This window comes from Pleurodeles waltl, chromosome 11 (genome assembly GCF_031143425.1).
Source record: "Pleurodeles waltl isolate 20211129_DDA chromosome 11, aPleWal1.hap1.20221129, whole genome shotgun sequence".
In the NCBI taxonomy this organism is placed as follows: Eukaryota; Metazoa; Chordata; class Amphibia; order Caudata; family Salamandridae; genus Pleurodeles; species Pleurodeles waltl.
In genome coordinates, this window is record NC_090450.1 from 701,486,568 (window position 1) to 701,505,186 (window position 18,619).

General features: G+C 44.4%; 1 protein-coding gene across 8 annotated transcripts in view; it reads left to right on the forward strand.

The window, feature by feature from the left end:
- The window catches only part of ZMIZ2 (zinc finger MIZ-type containing 2), a 233,846-nt gene that overhangs the window by 141,749 nt on the left and 73,478 nt on the right, over positions 1-18,619 (forward strand). For all 8 annotated transcript variants that reach the window (XM_069214275.1, XM_069214283.1, XM_069214277.1 and 5 more), the window contains 7 exons: positions 55-211; positions 888-1,002; positions 4,723-4,925; positions 12,383-12,575; positions 13,111-13,374; positions 15,128-15,304; positions 17,464-17,544. In XM_069214275.1, coding sequence (XP_069070376.1) covers positions 171-211; positions 888-1,002; positions 4,723-4,925; positions 12,383-12,575; positions 13,111-13,374; positions 15,128-15,304; positions 17,464-17,544 — 1,074 coding nt within the window. In that variant the 5' untranslated portion in view covers positions 55-170. The remainder of the gene's footprint in view (positions 1-54; positions 212-887; positions 1,003-4,722; positions 4,926-12,382; positions 12,576-13,110; positions 13,375-15,127; positions 15,305-17,463; positions 17,545-18,619) is intronic.

Below are 18,619 nucleotides of genomic sequence, written 5' to 3' on the forward strand. Positions count from 1 at the left end.
ACTTTTTGTTGGTTTCAGCGACAGCTCATCATGTGGCTTTGCTTGTCTCCTTAGGCTCCGCATTCCGCAGAATCGTGGACGCTGTTCATTTCCTTCCGCCGTGGAACAGACGGAGCTGCCACCCCTTCCGGCCCTGCCCCTGACTCGCATCTCTTCAGCCAGTGGGCTCCATGAACTCAATGAAACAGGAGCATCAGCCCACGCCGCATGGGTGAGTGTCTCGGCCCCGCCTCTTCTGATAATTGTTTTATGGCAGCTAGATCTACAGAGCTCCTATCTATTTTTTGCAGTTTATCTAGCGCCAGCCCTTACCCACCACACGTGCCTGAGTGAGTGGAACGGCCTTCAATTCCCAGCCCATGTGTGGCTGCTCCTTTTGCACCCTATGGCTGAGTGGGACTGGCTGTAGCAGCCCCACGCCGGTTGGTGGCTAGTGATTGGTCGGTATGAGATCTTCAGAGCCTACAACTTGGGCAGATCATTTGTTGCCCTTGCAGTCCAGGCCTACAAGGCAATGGACTGCAAACTCTAGCCTAAATCACTGTGGTTGTGGCCTGCAGACCCTATGCCCCTCCCAAAACCTATCCCACGGGGTTGAGTAATTGGCTGAGCCTCCCGGGTCAGCGCCACATGGGTGGGTGTCATTGTTTACATTTCTCAAAACCATGTTGGGTGGAGTCAGGTGGACGGCGCCGAGATATGGCTTAACATCTGGGTGAAGCACTATGTACAAACGTGGTTGTTACCCGGACAAGTAGTTGTAGAGGGAATTCTACTACAGTTTTCCTCTCATTTCAAAGAAGAAATAAATGAGGAGAAGAGTAGGCCTGAGAAGTAAGAGCGAGCTTCCTTTTTGAGTTTTAACTGGTTATCTCCTTTTCTCACAGTGATGGTTCTTATTCATACGAATCAGTTCCCTGGCAGCAGAACACAAACCAACCTGCAGGATCTTTGTCTGTGGTGACCACCGTGTGGGGCGTGAGCAACACTTCACAGAGTCAGGTAGGTGATGCCTCTAGTGGGCTGAGGTGTGACCTTGTAGGGACATTCAAGATCATAGCCTTTCTGTAGCTCCAAATCCACACCGAAGTACTAGCTAGTGCTTAGCAGATCGCTGCTGTCCAGTGCGCATTGTACATAAAGAAAGACCAATGTAAAGGTTTCTTGCTGTTTGAGGCAATATTCCCCCAACACACTCAAACTCTAGACCTTTTGCTTCCTCAAATCTCTTAAATCTTCGAAGTGCCTAGGGTAAACATACAAAATAAACTGCTAATCTGTGAATGGTGCATTAACTCTTCACTAACCTGCCACATACGTTTTTAGATCTGTCATTAGCCAATACCTTTTTATTTTACTAAAATTGCATGTGCAGGATAGTTATTCTTTCAACCAGCCCTCCTAATCCACTGATCTTTTATTGTGCCCCTCGCATTTTAATTCCACCCTCTACAGCCCATGGCAATGGGGCAGTGGGCCAGCCCATGTCAGCCATTGGCTAACTTCATTGTGTGACTGCATTCTGCCTTTTCAAAAATAGCACATCCAAAATAAAACATAGGTCTCTTCAGTGCCATGGCTACTATGAAAGTTTGTGCTTTTGAGAACGAATGATTTGCTTTTAGCCAGTGTTTTTGTTAGATTTACAAGAGCCAGTTGCTCATCAATGTTTTACTAAAACTGTGAAAAAACAAAATAGGCATTGACAAAGCCAAAAGGCTTGCAGCCATCGCACAGCTATTGGGTTTGCCTATGCTAGCTGCATTTCAAGTGCACCCATCTGCCAACTGAAAGTCTTTCCTGCTTCCCAAAACTCGTTCACTGTTGAGGTATTTATATATTAGGTAAAAAAAATGTTTTGATTTTGATTTTATGATTTACCAGCATTTGATAATAAATAGCAATATTTCAAAATTACAAACTATCTGTGAAGCTTGCCCGCACTCGCTGCATTTTCCTTTTCATGAATTTAGACGAACGAAGAAGGGATTGAGTGACTTGAGTAGAGAAAAATATTTCTTATCCCCCTTTTTATTACTTCCTCCTTTAGCATGGGGTGAATGCGGACCAAGTGTCCATTTACACAAGAGTTGAGCCAGACGAACATAGCAGTTCTGAGGCACAACTACACTATCAGTCGGCTTATCTAAGTAATCTGCACTAAAATTAAACCACTAGCATATCACACAACAGAAGAACTGCACAAAAATATCACTATTTGTACGAGTATGTAGTCCTTTTTGGTAGGATAGATAATAAGCAAGCAACAAACAAAAGGAAACGATTGTAAGCAAGACTGGTTCAAAGTGTAGGCAAAATAAGGTGAAACAAACTTGAGGTAGTTTCAGAACTTATTGCTGGGCGCCCTAAAAGCCACCAGGTACTGTGAATTTCTAACTTGTGTTTATTACTAAATAAGCAATTTACAAAGATTAACTGGTGACGAAGGCCATCTCCTTATATTACTTCTGTATTGCTGCCTTATTCGTTACTTGCTAGGAGGAACTGAGTGACTTTGTTGGGCATTAAATCAACCCATAGCCTTTTAGAGCCAACAAACTAAATGCTTCAGGTTTGTTTGTCTGTCCTTGGAGTCATGCTTACTAAGGAGGTCCTCAAGCCGCTTTTAACACAAGACATTTGAAAAGGAGTGGAAGGTTATCATAAAATAAAGGGTACTGACATGTCCTGGGTAGCTTATGCCAGCAGCAGTTGATGGAGACGGTTGCAGTGTTAGATCAGAGCAAGCGGTTTGTCAGGTTGCACTTCAAAAGTTTAGAATTACAATTAAGTGGTGGAAATGTGAGATGGCGTGCTTCAACAGAGACCTACTGAAATAACCAGCATTGACAAATCCAATTGGTCTTTACTATGCAAGAGCTATTGGGTTTGCCAGTATGTGTTAGCCATGTTGTATGCCAACGTGGCTGCTGTTCAGCATAGCTAAATGTAAGTAGCGTAAGGGGAAGTGTTGAGGCGTGTTGTAGAGTTGAATGGTGAAGAGTGGAGTAGTGTTATAGAGCAGAGTGGCTGAGAGTGTTGTGTATTGGGGTGGCATAGTGTGGAGTCGCATGGAGTGGCATACACTAGAATGGACTTTTGTAGAGTGCATTGGCTTGGTGTTGCAGAGTGTAGTGTGTAGGGGCGTAGCATGTAGTGGCATTGAATTCAGCTTCATTGAATGCAGTGGCGTTTAATTCAGCACCATAGAATGCAGTGGCATAGATCAGAGTGGTGCATAGCAGAGTGGAGAATATAGTGGTGTGGTGCAGAGTTAAGTGATCCAGAGGGCAGTGGCGCAGAATAGGGTTGAGTGGCTTAGATTAAAGAGTACATTCGAGTAGCATAATGGCGTGGAATGGTGCAGAATAGAGTAGCATAGAGTGGCATCAAGTGCAATGGCGTTGAGTGTAGTAAAATGGCGTAAAGTTCAGTGGCGTAGAGTGCAGTGGTTAAGAGTAGAGTGGGATAGAATGGAGTGGTGCAGAGTAGATTGTTTCAGAATAGAGTTAAGTGGCAAAGAATGGGGTGGTGCAGGGTAGAGTGCAGTTGTGTAGAGTAGCTTAAAGTGTAATGGGGTAAAGTGCAGTGGCGCAGAGTAGATTAGTGACAGTGCAGGGGCATAGAGTTGCGCTTTACATGGTAAAGTGCATTGGCGTAGAGTCTATTGGCATAGAGTGTAGTGGCGCATAGTGGCATAGAATACAGTGAAGCAGAGTAGATTCGTGTGGCCTAGACTGCAGTGGTGTAGAGTGCGGTAGAGTAGACTGGCAGAGAGTGCATTGGCATAGAGTAGAGTGGTGTAGAATAGGGAGGAGTAGAGTGAAGTCGTGCAGAGGGCAGTGGAATGGAGTAGAGTGGAGTCTTCATGGTATGGTAGCTCACTGTCATTACAGACAACACGTTTTCAGATGAAATTACCATTACACTTGCACAGTCATACAGTTTTACTAATAAAGCTATACAGTGCACAGGCAAAAATTTGTGGAAATTGCATTACCTAGTGTAATGATTTATTTTGATCATATTAAAGTATGTTTCCAGCACACTTCAGAAATATAAAAAAAATGCTTTATTTCTGTTCCCAGTGCTGATATATTCTGATACTTACACAGTTTATTTAAATGTTGTTGTGTGCTTGAAACAAAAACTTTTTCCCTACCCCCAGTACCCAGAAAGATTGTCCCTTAAAGATCCTCTTACTTTGAAGTCAGAAAAAGAAAAGTAAACAAGCGACCTCAGAAGACAAGATATGACATTTGATTCCAGTCTTTGAATGCACAGCAAATATGACGAAATAAGAACAAGATTTACAGGCCTGCTTACAGAAAGGGAGCACTCAGAAGGGTACTGTAAATAACGTTTGGGCAAGAGAAGGTACGAACTCAAGCTGGAGAGCCTAAAACAAATAAAGACAGCACATACAAAGCAAGAAAGTGTAAATGTGAGTTACAAAACACAAAGGTACATGGCAAGCAGTGGGCAGAATGCAAAAGACATTTTGGGGACATTCACAAAGCTGGCCTAGGAATGCAAACTAGACAGCTGCACTGTCGGGTAGGTTGCAACCTGAAAACAAAATATGAAAAAAACAAGGTTGTATGAGAGAAATCTGCTAAAGCAGAATAGAAATTTGGTATAGAATACAAAGAACAGTCATAGAAAGAGTGTGATTGTTTTCATTGTGGTGAAGTGGCTTAGTTTTGTTTGTCTTCATTGCAGGTTTTGGGGAACCCCATGGGACCCGGGGGGAACTCCAGCAGCAGCCCCATGATGCCCGGGATGGCAGGCAGCGGCCCTGGTATGAATTCTCCCCAGTTCATGGGTCAGCAGGCATTCTCAGACAGTGGGGCAGGGAAAGGCTATGCACACCAGCCCATGTATGGGCGGAGCAACTATCCCGGCGGCCCTGGCTTCACGAACAGGTAAGATACTCATCTAGCGTGTGGCAGAGGGGCAGTGATTGGGTATGCCAATTGTAATGTGCTGTATAGTATTGGACTATATTCTTATTTACAGCAATAGGAGCGACAAGTCTGGAGTTCACATAGTAACTTTACTACACAAGAAAGCTGGAAACCCGACATAAGGTTTTATGAGTTGTAAAACTGAATTCCCCCTCACCAACGACTATAAAAGTGAACACTGTATGAATGTGGAATGTGGATTGCTTGGTCTAGGTTTTAATATATAACCTTATCGTCTAGATGTGTTTAATTAATTTGTTAAAGAATCCTGCATTAGTACTGATTTATAAAAAAAATGTGTATAATACATTTGCTATGTTAATCCAGGCTTGTGTCCCCTATTGCTGTAAAGAATATAGTACAGTATCATACTGTTTGCTATGACGTCTTGATGAGCTAAGGTATGTGAACTTTGTTTAGACCATTCAGTGATTATCTTTGGCTAATCCTTATGACCATATATTGGCATCGCTGCCAATTAACTACAGTACATGTCTCATCGGGCACAAGAACTCCTGACGGGGGGGGTGGGGTCATCGCAGATGTCTCCAATTGTAGTAGTCGGCTGTATCACTCCTAAATCATTGAACTTTGGTGTGTGCAGGAAGGGGGAGGGGGTGCCCATCTCTGCACTGGATAGCCTGGGACCACAGTCTGTAAGATTGGCATCACTTGCCTTCCCTCTGCCCCAGGGGACAGCAGCAGTACCCATCACCAATAAATGTTTGACACTTAAGGTAGACACATTAGAATGGTGGTTAGGTCTGTTCTCCGGATCTTCGTTAGCTTTGTTGGACAGTACAGTACAGTACAGGGAAGGTTCCTAAACTCTGATATTTCCATGCCTACTTATCCTTTCCATACTTCTTGGTATTGACAACTCTATCCCTGATGGCACTATCTGTACCTAGTGATTACTGATTGCTGGTACTAAATGGTTCTTGGCACCCTCTGTACCTTGTGACTGTTGATGGCTGGGATGAGAGGTCATGGTGCCCTCTGTACCTGGTGAATGCTGATCGCTGGGATGAAACTGTTCTTGATGCCCTTAGTACCTGGTGACTGGTGGTGGCTTGGATGAGATGGTTTTTTGAGACCTTTGTACCTTGTGACTAATAAATGGCTGGGGTGAGACTGTTCTTGGTGACCTCAGTACCTGGCGACTGTTGATGGGACAGTTCTTGGTGCCCTTTGTACCTGGGGACTGTTGATGGCTGGAATGAGTGGTCTCGTGGTGCCCTCTGTACCTGGCGACTGTTGATGGGTGATATGGGATGATTCTTGATGCCTTTTGTACCTGGTGACTGTTGATGGGTGGAATGAGTGGTCTCATGGTGCCCTCTGTACCTGGTGACTTGATGGCTGGGATGAGAGGGTTCTTGGTGCCCTCTGTACCTGGTGAGTGTTCATGGCTGGAATGAGAGGTCTCATGGTGCCCCCTCTGTACCTGGTGAGTGTTCATGGCTGGAATGAGAGGTCTCATGGTGCCCTCTGTACCTGGTGACCATTGATGACTGGTTTGAGACGATTCTTGGTGCCATGTGTACATGGTGACTACTGATATCCTGTTACATACATACATATGCACATGCTTGGCATAAGTCCGCCATCTAGTGTTGGGCTCAGAGTGTTACAAGTTGTTTTTCTTTAAAGAATCTTTTCGAGTCACGAGATCGAGTGACTTCTCCTCTCGGTGATAGAGCCCCTAGGCATAGAATTCTTTATTAGATTGTTTTCTCTCCGCCATCTGGTTCGGACACGTTTCCTCTCGCTCTGGTAGATCTCAATTGGGTCTCTTTCGAACTTTTCTTTCCGTCTTTCTTTCAACGACGGTATAATATTTTGATTGCATATTTCTACACTTTAACCAATCAAGCTGATTTTCATCTTCGGGGTCGGTTCAACTCCCTTCGGGTCGTCCACACCCTTTTTGGGCCTACTTTGACAAGTGCTATTGAAAAAAGCTGAGCTAATGGACGAACTCTGTTTAGGTTTTGTCCTCAGTGCCCCTCCAAGTTCATGTTCACAGATCAACACATGGTGTGTATCTCATGCTTGTTCCTGGAACATAAGGAAGAAACCTGCAAAGCCTCTAGGACTTTTCAATCCAAAAAGACTCTCCGGGACCAGAGAACGCTTAGGTCAGAGATGGCGTTGAATCCAACAGATGACACACTCAACATCTTGGGAGAGGAACACGCACAAGAAGAAAATTGACACCAGGCAGTCCTTTCGATCCGAGACTCCGACTCGGACCAAGATACTGACACCGAGAGCCAGTTGATCCCAACAACGCAGTATGTGAGCACACCAGCCTCGTCTTCACACTTCAAGAGGTTTAAAAATGACTTCCAAGTTGGTCATCTGTCCCCCACTGCCTTCGGGCCATGGTAGGACCTGAAAATTACATTCAGATGCCCCACCCTCCGGTTTGGCACCGAAATTGACAAAGACCAAGATGCCTTCAGCACCAGCCAAAGACTCAATACCATTCCAACCTATATTGGGATCGAGTCGAGCTTTTGGGTCGACCACTTCTGCATTGAAAAAAGTAGCCATCAACATCAGCTTCGGAGCAAACACTTTCGGATCGAAAAAAGACTTCAACACCAAAAATTTAGCAATTGAAAATTATGCTTAGTAAAGACCCATCAGTTTCAGCTGAAGATACTTCAGCAGTGGAGCCCATATTGGAAGTCATGGAGGCTCGGCTGCGCAAGATTCATATACAAAAGGGAACGGGAAAATAATGGTTTCTCCTCCTGTTCCAATTATAAGGAGACTTGCTTTCCATGAAACAGTGGACACTCTCCCCCCCCCCCCCACCCCCCCCCTAAAGAAAGTCTCCAAAGACAAAAACAAGCCTCCAGACGAACCTCGGCCTTCTCCACCTCCCACCTCACTATCTTGTACTTCCTCCTACTCCACCACCACAATCTCCTACATCTTTTATACAACCGCAGTTCTCTCTAGAGAGTCCTCATCACCTCATAGAGATGATTTAGGTAATGTTTCACAAGATGTAGATCCATTGGATCTATATCATCCAGATCTCATTCTCCCTAATGACCCTGACCTTTATCCAGCGAGGCCTTCACCCCCTGAGGATACAACAGCTTAAAATCAAGTTCTTGCATAGGGGGAGGAATACTATTATGTGTAGATGCAAACTGACCCAATCGGAGAGGAAGTGTCAGTTCCTACCCGTGCTACAAGGGTAGATAAAAAAAATATAAAGCTGCACCCTCAGATCCAACATTTATAAAATCACAACTACCGCCAAATTCTAAATTGGTAAGTGCGGCATGAAAGCGTGCTAACAGTCAATCTACAGGGGATGCTCCTCCTCCTGATGAGGAGAGTAAAAAAATGGATGCAGCAGGCAGAATGGTAGCTGCTCAAGCTGCAAATCACTGGAGAATTGCAAATTCGCAGGCACTCCTGGCGAGGTATGACAGGGCAAGATATAAGAACTACTCCAGTATCGTCCACTAGAACACCAAAAAGGGGTCAGGAGATGGTCTCATATGGGATGATTCTTGACTAATCAGTCAGATGAGCCATTGATACAGCAGCATGTGGTGTAAACACCAGTGTTCTTCTAAGAAGACGTTCTTGTCTTAGGGGCTCAGGCTGCAAGCCAGAAATACAACCGGCAGTCCTCAACATGCCTTTTGATAAAGAGCATTTATTTGGCCCAGAGGTTGATAACTCTATTGATAAGCTGAAGAAAGACTCCGAAACAGCTAAAGCTATGGGGGCCTTACTAACTACACCAACTAGGGGTAATTTTCATAGGCCACCATTTAGGAGTGGTTTCAAAACATCATCCACCAAGCCTTCCACCTCCCAAAATAAACAAGGAACACATTTTTGCAATAGGGGTTCCTTCAGAGAGGATCTTACAGGGGTTCAGATAACGGAGACAGAGGTAAAGCTTCCACCTCCAGAGGCTCTCCCTCCAATACAGAACTGTGACTTCTTACAAGTTCCCACAGCACTCACCTCTCCAGTTGGGGCGGGGAGAGTCTAAATTTTTTTTTTTATTCCCCAGTGGTCCAATATCGCCACAGATCAATGGGTTAGACCAATTATCCAAAATGGTTATTGTCTAGAACTCATTTCCACTACACCAAATATTCCTCTTTGTGTTCACAAGCTCTCACGACCCTCTCATTCTCTTCAAAGAGGAGGTACAGTCCCTTTTTCTCACTGGGACTACAGACCCAGTTCCCCTATCTCAACCAGGGTAGGGGGTATATTCCCTATACTTCCTTATATCAAAGGAAGACAGACGGTTTGTTAAGACCAATTCTGGATCTCCGGCCTCTCAACCTATACATACTTCAAGAGCATTTCCATACGGTCACTGTGCAAGATGTTATTCCCCTGTTAGAGCAAGAAGATTACATGACCGCATTAGATTTCAAAGATGATTATTTCCACATTACCATGCATCCAGCACATCGCAAATATGTACGATTTGTCATGGTGGAAAAACATTATCAATTCAAAGTACTACCATTCTGGGGGTAACAACCGCTCCCAGGGTATTTACAAAATTCCTAGCTGTGGTAGCTGCATTCCTCAGAAGACAACATATTCACATTTTCACATACATGGACGACTGGCTCATAAAAGCCAATACCATCCAAAAATGTCAGACGCATACCCAGTACACAGTACATTTTCTACATACTTTGGGATTTACAATAAACTGCCTCAGATCTCATCTCCAACCCTCAGAGATACAGCCTTATCTGGGAGCAAGTCTCAATACTCTCAGGATTGGTATATTCAAACCCAGCAAGGTTTCAGGCTTTTCAAATTCTCCTGTCTCAATTAAAGCAGAACTATACTTGCATACTTAAACTAGTGACGCAACTTTTAGGGATGATGTCCTCCTGCATTGACATCTTTCCTCATGCCAGGCTACACATGCGTCCATTACAGTAGTGTCTGTCTCATCAGTGGTCTCAGTCACAGGGTCATCTTCAGGATCTAGTGTAATTGCATTGCCAGACTCGCCACTCTCTCCAGTGGTGGAATCCCACCAACCTTTCAAAAAGACGGCCATTTCAAGATCCTGTGCCTCAGATCACTCTCACTACAAGATGCATCACACGGGGAATGGGCTGCTCACCTCAAAAGCCTTTCAATACAAGGCAAATGGAAGCCCATTCAACAAACTTATCACATCAACAACTTGGATTTGCTAGCAGTCTTTCTAGTGCACAAGGCATTTCTGACACAAATCTATCACAAACTGGTCCTAGTCCGTACAGGCAATATGACAACAATGTATTATCTGCAGAAACTGGGGCAGGGGTGGGACACACATCTTAATCACCCCTTCTTGTTCAGACAATTTAAATGTGGGTAATTCATAATCGCATTCAGTTACTGGCAGAATATTACCTAGCAACGGACAATCAGTTTGCAGACCTCTTAAGCAGGACCCAGCAACAAGTTCACAAATGGGAAATTCACCCACAAGTACTTTAATACTTTTGCCTCTAGGGAACACCAGAAATCGATCTCTTCACACCGTAGAAAATTCAAAATGCCAAAACTTTACGTCCAGATAACCACACCCTCAGACCAAAGGCAGTGCTCTATGGATGAATTGGTCAGGGATATTTGCTTATGCTTTTGTGCCTCTCCCACTCATTCCATTTCTGGTTTGTAAACTGAGACAGACATCACTCACCATGATCTTTGTAGCTCCCACATGGGCACGTCAACCTTGGTACACAGCACTACTGGATCTGTCTGTGGTTCCCAATCACAAAATTCCCAACAGACCAGACCGTTTGGCTCAAAAGTGAGGTCAAATCAGACATCCAGACCCCAAAACACTCAATCTTGCGATATGGCTCCTGAAGTCAGAGTTTGGATACTTCCATCTGAATGTATGGACATTCTTGGGGAGGCACGTAAAGCTACGACTAGACAGTGTTATGCTTCAAAATGGAGCGTTTTGTATGCTACGGTCAACCTAAACAATTGATTTACTCAGTGTCAGTACAAGACATTATCTGTTACATTTACAAAAGGCAAATTTAGCATACTCATCTCTTAGGATTCATTTATTAGCTACAGCTGCTTTCCTTCGAAACAGACAAACATTTATTTGTTCACAATTCCTGAATTTAGGGCATTCATGGAAGGACTTAAGAGTTATTCAACCCAGGGTTCTTCCAGCTCCAGTATGGAACCTCAACATTGTCCTTACTAGACTTACTGGTCTACCACTTGAACCCATGCACTCCTGCTCTTTGCAGTGTCTTTCATGGAAAGTTGCCTTTTTGGTAGCTATCCCTTCTGTACAACGTGTAATAGACTACAAGCTTTCACTTTAGAGGAACATTTTTGTCAAAGTACAACGAGATAGAGTAGTCCTTAGCACAAACCCTAAATTTCACCCTAAAGTAGTTTCACCATTCCACATTAATCAGTTGAGTTACCTGTTTTTTTCCCACAGCCAGACTCAGTCGCTGAAAGAGCTCTGCACACACTAGATGTTATGTTTTAAATTGATAGGACTAAAAGTTTTTTAGAAAATCTAAACAACTTTTTGTAGCATTTTCAATGCTTCACAGGGGTAATCGGATTTCAAAAAAATGGAATAGCTAGATGGATAGTCACGTGTCTTCAAACTTGTTATCTCAAAACTAAGACAATTACCAACAGGTCCTAAAGCGCACACTATCAGAAAGAAAGGTGCTTCTATGGCCTTTTTAGGAAACATTCCAATAGCAGATATGTGCAAAGCTGCTACTTGGTCTATACCACACACATTCACTAAAAACTATTGTGTAGATGTTTTAGCTCACCAACAGGCAAATGTTGGCCAAGAAGTCCTAAGGACACTTTTTTTCAAGCTACTCCAACTCCTACAGGCTAGCCATTACTTAATTGGAGGCGACTGCTTTACAGTATATGCAAAGCATATGTATCTACAGCCACACAGGCCATTGAACGGAAAACGTTACTTTCCCAGTAGACATTGGTTCGTGGCATGTAGTGCTGTAGATTCGCATGCACCCTCCCTCCTCCCCGGAAGCCTCTAGTCATTGTAGTAAAAAATATTGTACACATGTATACACTGTATGGGCATCCGTTTTATATATACATGTACATACATACTTTACCGCATCTGCTTGAAGGGGAAAAAAAAAAATCTAACAAAGGACTCTGCCCATAGGCACTATCACCAAGAGGAGGAGTCACTCGATCTCTTGACTCAAAAAAATTATTCAAAGAAAAACAACTTGTAATACTCGGAGCCCAAAACTTGATGGCAGACTTATGCACCACACATGAATCTACAGCATTACTTGCCACAGACAGATGTCTACTGGGTAAGTAACATTTTTTTTTTTTTTTTTTTCTTTCTTTCTTTCTATCCTTAGTTATGCCGGCAGTCCCAATGGTCCAGGCAGTATGGGAATGCCCTCCCATGCTGGCAGACCCCCACCAGAATTTACCCAGGCTGCAGCCGCCGCTGCCGTCGCCGCCGCTGCTGCCACAGCCACTGCTACTGCCACTGCGACAGTGGCTGCACTGCAAGAGAAACAAAGCCATGAACTGAGTCAGTATGGAGCGGTGAGGATCAGTCAGTCGCTGCAAACTGCAGCTTCTTCCACCACATAAGTCTCCCATATTCAATGTTTTTTTGCTTTTTTTCGTATTTCTTTTTCTCCAACTTTTTCCCGTCTACTTTCCCTCCATTCATCTTTTTGTTCATCTCTTCCTCCTCCTCCCCCTTGTTCCTTAGATAGGTCAGTTAATTTCCTCCTCCTCATTTTACTTCCTTTCCTCTATTTACTTTCTTTCTGTTTTTTTCCATTTTTTCTCGTTATTTCCCCTTTACTCCTGCCGGCCTAATCCTTTATTTACTTGTTTTTAATTACGTCACATGTCCTACCTCCATTGTTTCGTCTGTTCTCTTCTCATTTCTCCCCACCTTGCCTCCGCTGTTTCCTCCTCTTTCGGCTTCCCTACTCTTTATCCTTGTTTTGCCCACCTCTTTGCTGCCATTCACTCTCCTTTCTTGGTGTTTGTAGTAGCATTTGCTCTCTTCCTCTCCTGACAATTTCTTACCTAACCCTGTTCTCTTGTTGCTTCCCCCCCTTTGCAGATGGCCTCAGGACAGTCCTACGGAAGCCAGTTCATGCCCCACTCGGCCCAGCGGGGGCACTCTGTGCAGGGCAGCATGAATTCGGGGAGCATGGGTGGTGTGATGGTGCCCTCAGGCATGTCGCCTATGGGTATGAGTGCTGGTCGAGCTCAGGGCATGAGTCCTATGTACACCACCCAGAGGATGCCCCAGCATGGCTATCCAGGACCACCACAGGGCCAGCAGATGCCCAGGCAGGGGGTTAAGAGAACATACTCCGGGGAGGTGAGTGTGGGTTTTGTGAGGTGGGAGAGTACCTGAGGTGGAAGAAAAGCACATTCTCTGTGGAAGTAGATTGGATAATATGGGAAATTCTTGCTGTAGGTATTTGAGGAAAACTAGTTAGGCGCTGTGAGGTGCAGAAATGACAGAACTTCTGCCATGCAGTCTATAGGAATGTGCCAAAAATTACTACCAAGATGGCTGCCTTGTTGTGTTCTCTCTCCTGCAGTGACAGGTCTGGGTGGGTTGCTGTGGCACTTGGCATACATCCACTACACTACAAACCAAAACACATAGGTAAAAGACATCGTCATTTACAACACGCATAGCTCTAACTCTCACAAATGCGAGACCTATTACATTGCCAATGCTTGTTATTGACTGTGCTGTACGAGGCGACGGAAGTCGCAGGACCCTGCTTTGTACTATATGCAGGTTCATCACACTTACAGTAATGTGGATGTTAGGTCGTTATTTAACCTCCCATACTTCATTTAATCCAGGAAAGTGTTTAAAAAAAAAAAAAAAAAAAAAAAAGTGACTTGACTGCATTGGCGCATGTCGGCCTCTATGGATTAGAGCGTAATTTCCAGGTTGAGCGACATTGCTCGTATATGTGGCTAGCTCTGTATCATCGCCACCTATCTGCCGAAGGGTGAATTGCGGGGAAAAAATGTTGGTATGTATTGTTCCCCTTCAAGATGAGGTGTCGCAGGAATGTGTGTCACTCAGGGGAAAAAAAAACTTTACCAAATACAGTGATATATACTACCTTATGAAGCGGCACACCCAGGTCGCTTCAAAAGAAGGAAAACGCATTTTAAGAGTCAACGAATATTCACTTCAAAAAGGCCATTAAGAAAAAAGGAAGTACAGGTTGGGTGAAGAACATTATATTGCGTAACGTATTGTGTACAAACGTATTACCTTATTGAGTCCTATGGTGAGGTGACGTCATTTCGGCTCTTTAACGCTTTGTAGCTAGCTTTGTGCTATGGTCATCCCCATACTTACACTAACCTTTGTGGTCCACCTCCGCAGTACTCCCCCAAAACAAAAAAGATAGCTCTTGAGGAAGATGTTTTAGAATTCCGGAGGAGGGGCAGAGAAAGCATCATCCTCATTTAATCCAGGACGGGGCAAAAATTCCATATTACGCAAAGGGGCTGCATAGAATTGCATGCAAGATGGCAAATCCAGTCATAAACGAAAAAAGGAAGGGGCGTCACGAGTTATAATGGGAGAGAGAAAGCTTCAGCAGTTTAAATGTCAGAGAAGCCAAAACGGGAAAATTATTTCTAGTCCTCAGAATTCCAAGATACCAAACCAAAAGGTTTTAAGGAGTTCTTATTTTTTCTGCTCAGTACTTTGCCCCTTACAAGATGGTGCCTTTTAGAAAATGTTATGTCCCACATGCTTACAAAAATCAATCCCTCAAACGTATTTATTCTTGTTTTAAAGAAAAGCCCTGTTTTCCTCCCTTGCGAATGGGGTGTTGTAATTTTCAGAATACCTCGCTCTGGCAGGAAAGTCCAGAACTGACAGCTGTCATTGAACAGCCGTCTTTACAGAGTAGTTATCTGATTCAGACCCCAAGATTGCATTGACTTTTTTTTTTTTTTAATGTGTGTGTCCTAATGTGGGTTTATATACGTTTGTTGCTTTTCAGATTTCCTGTTTGAATGGTCAATGTTGAGTGGTCTCATTTCCCAGTCATGTGGTCACATTGGTCTCTGTTATCCCCTGCTCCTTCCAGGGTTATCCGGCACAGCAGTATATCCAGGGTGGACAGTACCCTTCGCAGGCCGTGCAGTACGCGCCTTCAGCTCCACAGCAGTCTGCGCAGTCGCCGTCATACCCCGGACATCGGATACCCATGCAACAGGGCATGGCACAGTACCTCTCGTCTGGATCCGGAGGACCCTATTACAAGGTAGCATGGTTGCACAGTCCCCGGTATCTTCCCTCATTTACTGTCGCCTTCTTTGCTTCCACCTTCCCTCGCATGGTCCTTCACTTGTCTTTGTTGGCAACCTTTCTAACCCTGCACTAGCATTTCCTTCGTCCCTACTTGCACTATCTTCTCACACTCATGCTTCACTCCCTCCTCATTTTCTTTGCCACTTGCCTTTATCTCTGCCTTCTGTGCATCCATCCTTTGTACAATGTTTCGACCTTCCACCTCAGTCTTCTGGCGGTTATTTTTTCCTATCTGTCCTTTTTGCTGCTGAAACCACCTTATTCTGTCGTCCTGCTCTCCCCCCTCTCTTCTAACTGGTTGAAACTTCCTGCCTTCTGAAGTGGGAGTGGAAAGAGCTTGATAACAGTGAGGTGTCCCTTTAAAAGTCTTAATACTATTGCCTCAACACTTGCTAACGTGCCATACTCCATCCCATCTGTAACTAAACATTGCCACCCAGTTCCTGTTGTTTATTTTGTGTTAGATTTAGCTTATCGAGTGTTTTGGGCAGTGTCTTTATTGGGCTGCCGCCTTCTCCTGGGTGACCTGTAGGGGCGGGGTTGCCTCCAAGAGACATTGTGTTTTGGCACTGAAGCTCTTAAGTTCCCTGCAGACGTGTTGTATCCCAGAGTAAACGAATCTTTATATGCATACAATGCCTAGCCAAAATCATGTTTCTGTCTTTGTTTTTTTTTAACCAGTTAGGTTGTCACATTGCGGTCACCTGTATAGGCGCCACTCAGGCGTACGGACACCAGTTCTTTTCTTTCTGCAGCAGTTAGCGCTGATCCGGAGAGAGCAACCCTGCTGTTTCATTTTTGACAGGCTTTTTCTCCAGCATTTTTGTTGAATATTTTTCAAAGTGTGTTGAAGGGATGTCGTCCTGAAAGGTGGGATCCAAACCATGTGGTGCCTGTCACCGCGCCATGTTGGTTACGGACCCTCACTTTGTCTGCCAATGGTGTCTCAAATGCGACCACTATTCGAAGTTGTGCTTGGACTGCCAGGCCATGGTGCCAAAGGCACCGAGGGAGCGGTCCCTAAACCTCCTTGCATCTATGCATTGTTTTCACCAAGAAAATTTGAGAAATGTCCTTTCCTTCCTGAAGATCTTAACTGCCATCTACTAGCCTTCTTCTCTTCCCTTCCTTTGCTGCAGAAGCTACTCACAGTTTAGGAATGGGAAACTGGGAGCAGAGTGAAGTTACATTTATGCTATTTATTTTAGTCAGTGGTATTACCTCTTCCCAACATTCTCCCATCTTTCCCCATGCCAACGGTCAAAGCCATTACCGTGGTGGACTGATTAATTTATTTTTTTTAAGCTGGAACTAGAGAGACTAGACAGGCTGTGTAAGGATTGTGACTTGAGTGTGTATATTTTGTGAATGAGCTGTACCAATCGCACAAAGCTTTAAAATGCAAGTGCTTGGAACGAATTCTGATCAATGTCTGCGACGTGATCAAGGGTGTCCTGCAGTACAGGGGAGGGGTGAACTATGGTTTGTGCTCTGAATCGTAACTGATACATTTCAGTGGTTTGCTGTGTTTGAGCCAGAATCATAACTCATTTTTTAAATGTGGTTTAATACGCACATATTTAGGATCATCCTACCTCCTGTCGCCATTTGCCGTCCTTTATTTACTTATGCTTTACTTACTCCCTGTTTCCCTAGGCGAGTGCTCGCTTTTTTGCATGTGCATTTTGAGATTTTTGCCCATCCATAAGAGCTCAATCAGCAGTTCACCATCTCTCAATCCTTTATCCTGCATATTCTCTAGCACAAGTGCTTTTGATCCTGAACGTTCTATTTTCCACCAGTCACTGCATTTTTTTCAAGCACCTGTCACGCCTGCTCTTGTACATTGTCACTTCCCCTTAAACTTGCACACTTATATGAGCCGCATCTAAATCTGTTTTTCTGTTGCAGTAGGTTTCTCTCCACATTTCCCTGTCTCCCTTTATACTCTGTCTCCACCTTGCAATCTCCCTGTATCTTTCTTCTCGCTCCCTATCACTTCACTGCCTTTTGTTCGTCCTTTGAACCCTGCCTCCTTTGGGGTTCACAGTCACCCAGGGGCATCCTAATGTCGTAACTACCTTTTCATGCACCAATATCCTTGATTTCCAGACCACGGACCAGTACAACGGGCAGAATCCCAACTTCAACGGGGGAAACTTCAACACTTACAGCCAGTCCAGCATGAACGGGGTGAGTTTTTGTAAGGAAGGGTCCGGAGAGCTAGAATGCAGAAGATGCGACGAGATGGAGAGTGGGGTGGGAAATGGTGACTGGTTTCCTTGGCTCATACCAAGTCATTTGTCATCATTTGTGTTGGGGATGCGGAGGCCGTTCACCCAACCTGCAACAGGGCCCATAGGTAAAGTTATCTGCCTCTTAGAAAGACCATCTGATTACATGTGCCATCTCCCCCAGGTTTATTAGTTTACTAATTGTTGTCGGGTGGCGGCTGATTGGAAAGTAAGTGTCCCAAAGGACCTTGGGTGAGAGGGTGAACTTTTACTGGCATTTCGCTGGCCCTCTTCTGGGGCATTGGAGCACTTCATTATAATGGGCTTCAAAGAAACATATAGTGGAAATCTCGAAAGGTTTTTTTTTTCCATCCACAATAAAGTGACTGATACTTTAACATTGCTCATGTAGAAACATTTCCTGTCTGCTGAATGTCATGATCGGTTTTACAGCCCAACCCGATGCCGCCCGAGATCTACTCATCAGAAGCGAACCCTTATTTTGGGAATCACTAGTGTAGGTTTGCGATTGATTAGTTCTTCTGCCTTACTCCTTTGTGCCACAAGGTGGCAGAATAGCGTCAACATGCGAATGTAAAGCGGGAACCTCTTGCTTGCCAAGAAACATTTTTCTCCCCACTCTAATTCAGATTAGAGATCAAAGGACTGAGTTGGTGGGGGGGTGGTGGTGTGTGTTTGTTTTTTTTTTTTTTTTTTTTTTGGGGGGGGGGAGGAATGTATGAGTGGGCAATGCGACGGTGCTTTTATTATGTGTCTGACAGAGGAAGCCTGTTTATAGCTGGTCTCGGAGATGGATGCAGCGGGAATCGGAGTGTCCCTTCCTTCTGATTTGTTGTAATGTCTTAGGTTTCCTCTATCTATGTAGCGCCAAGAGGACCCTAGAGCAGCTGGATGTGCTCCTCATCTCTTTGGTTAGAGCCCACAAGAGTCCCCTGCCCAGATGCTTCATTTGTAAATAAAAACGTGCTGGGGCCCAAAGCCCTCACCTTAAACACGCAGCTGCTGCATTTAAA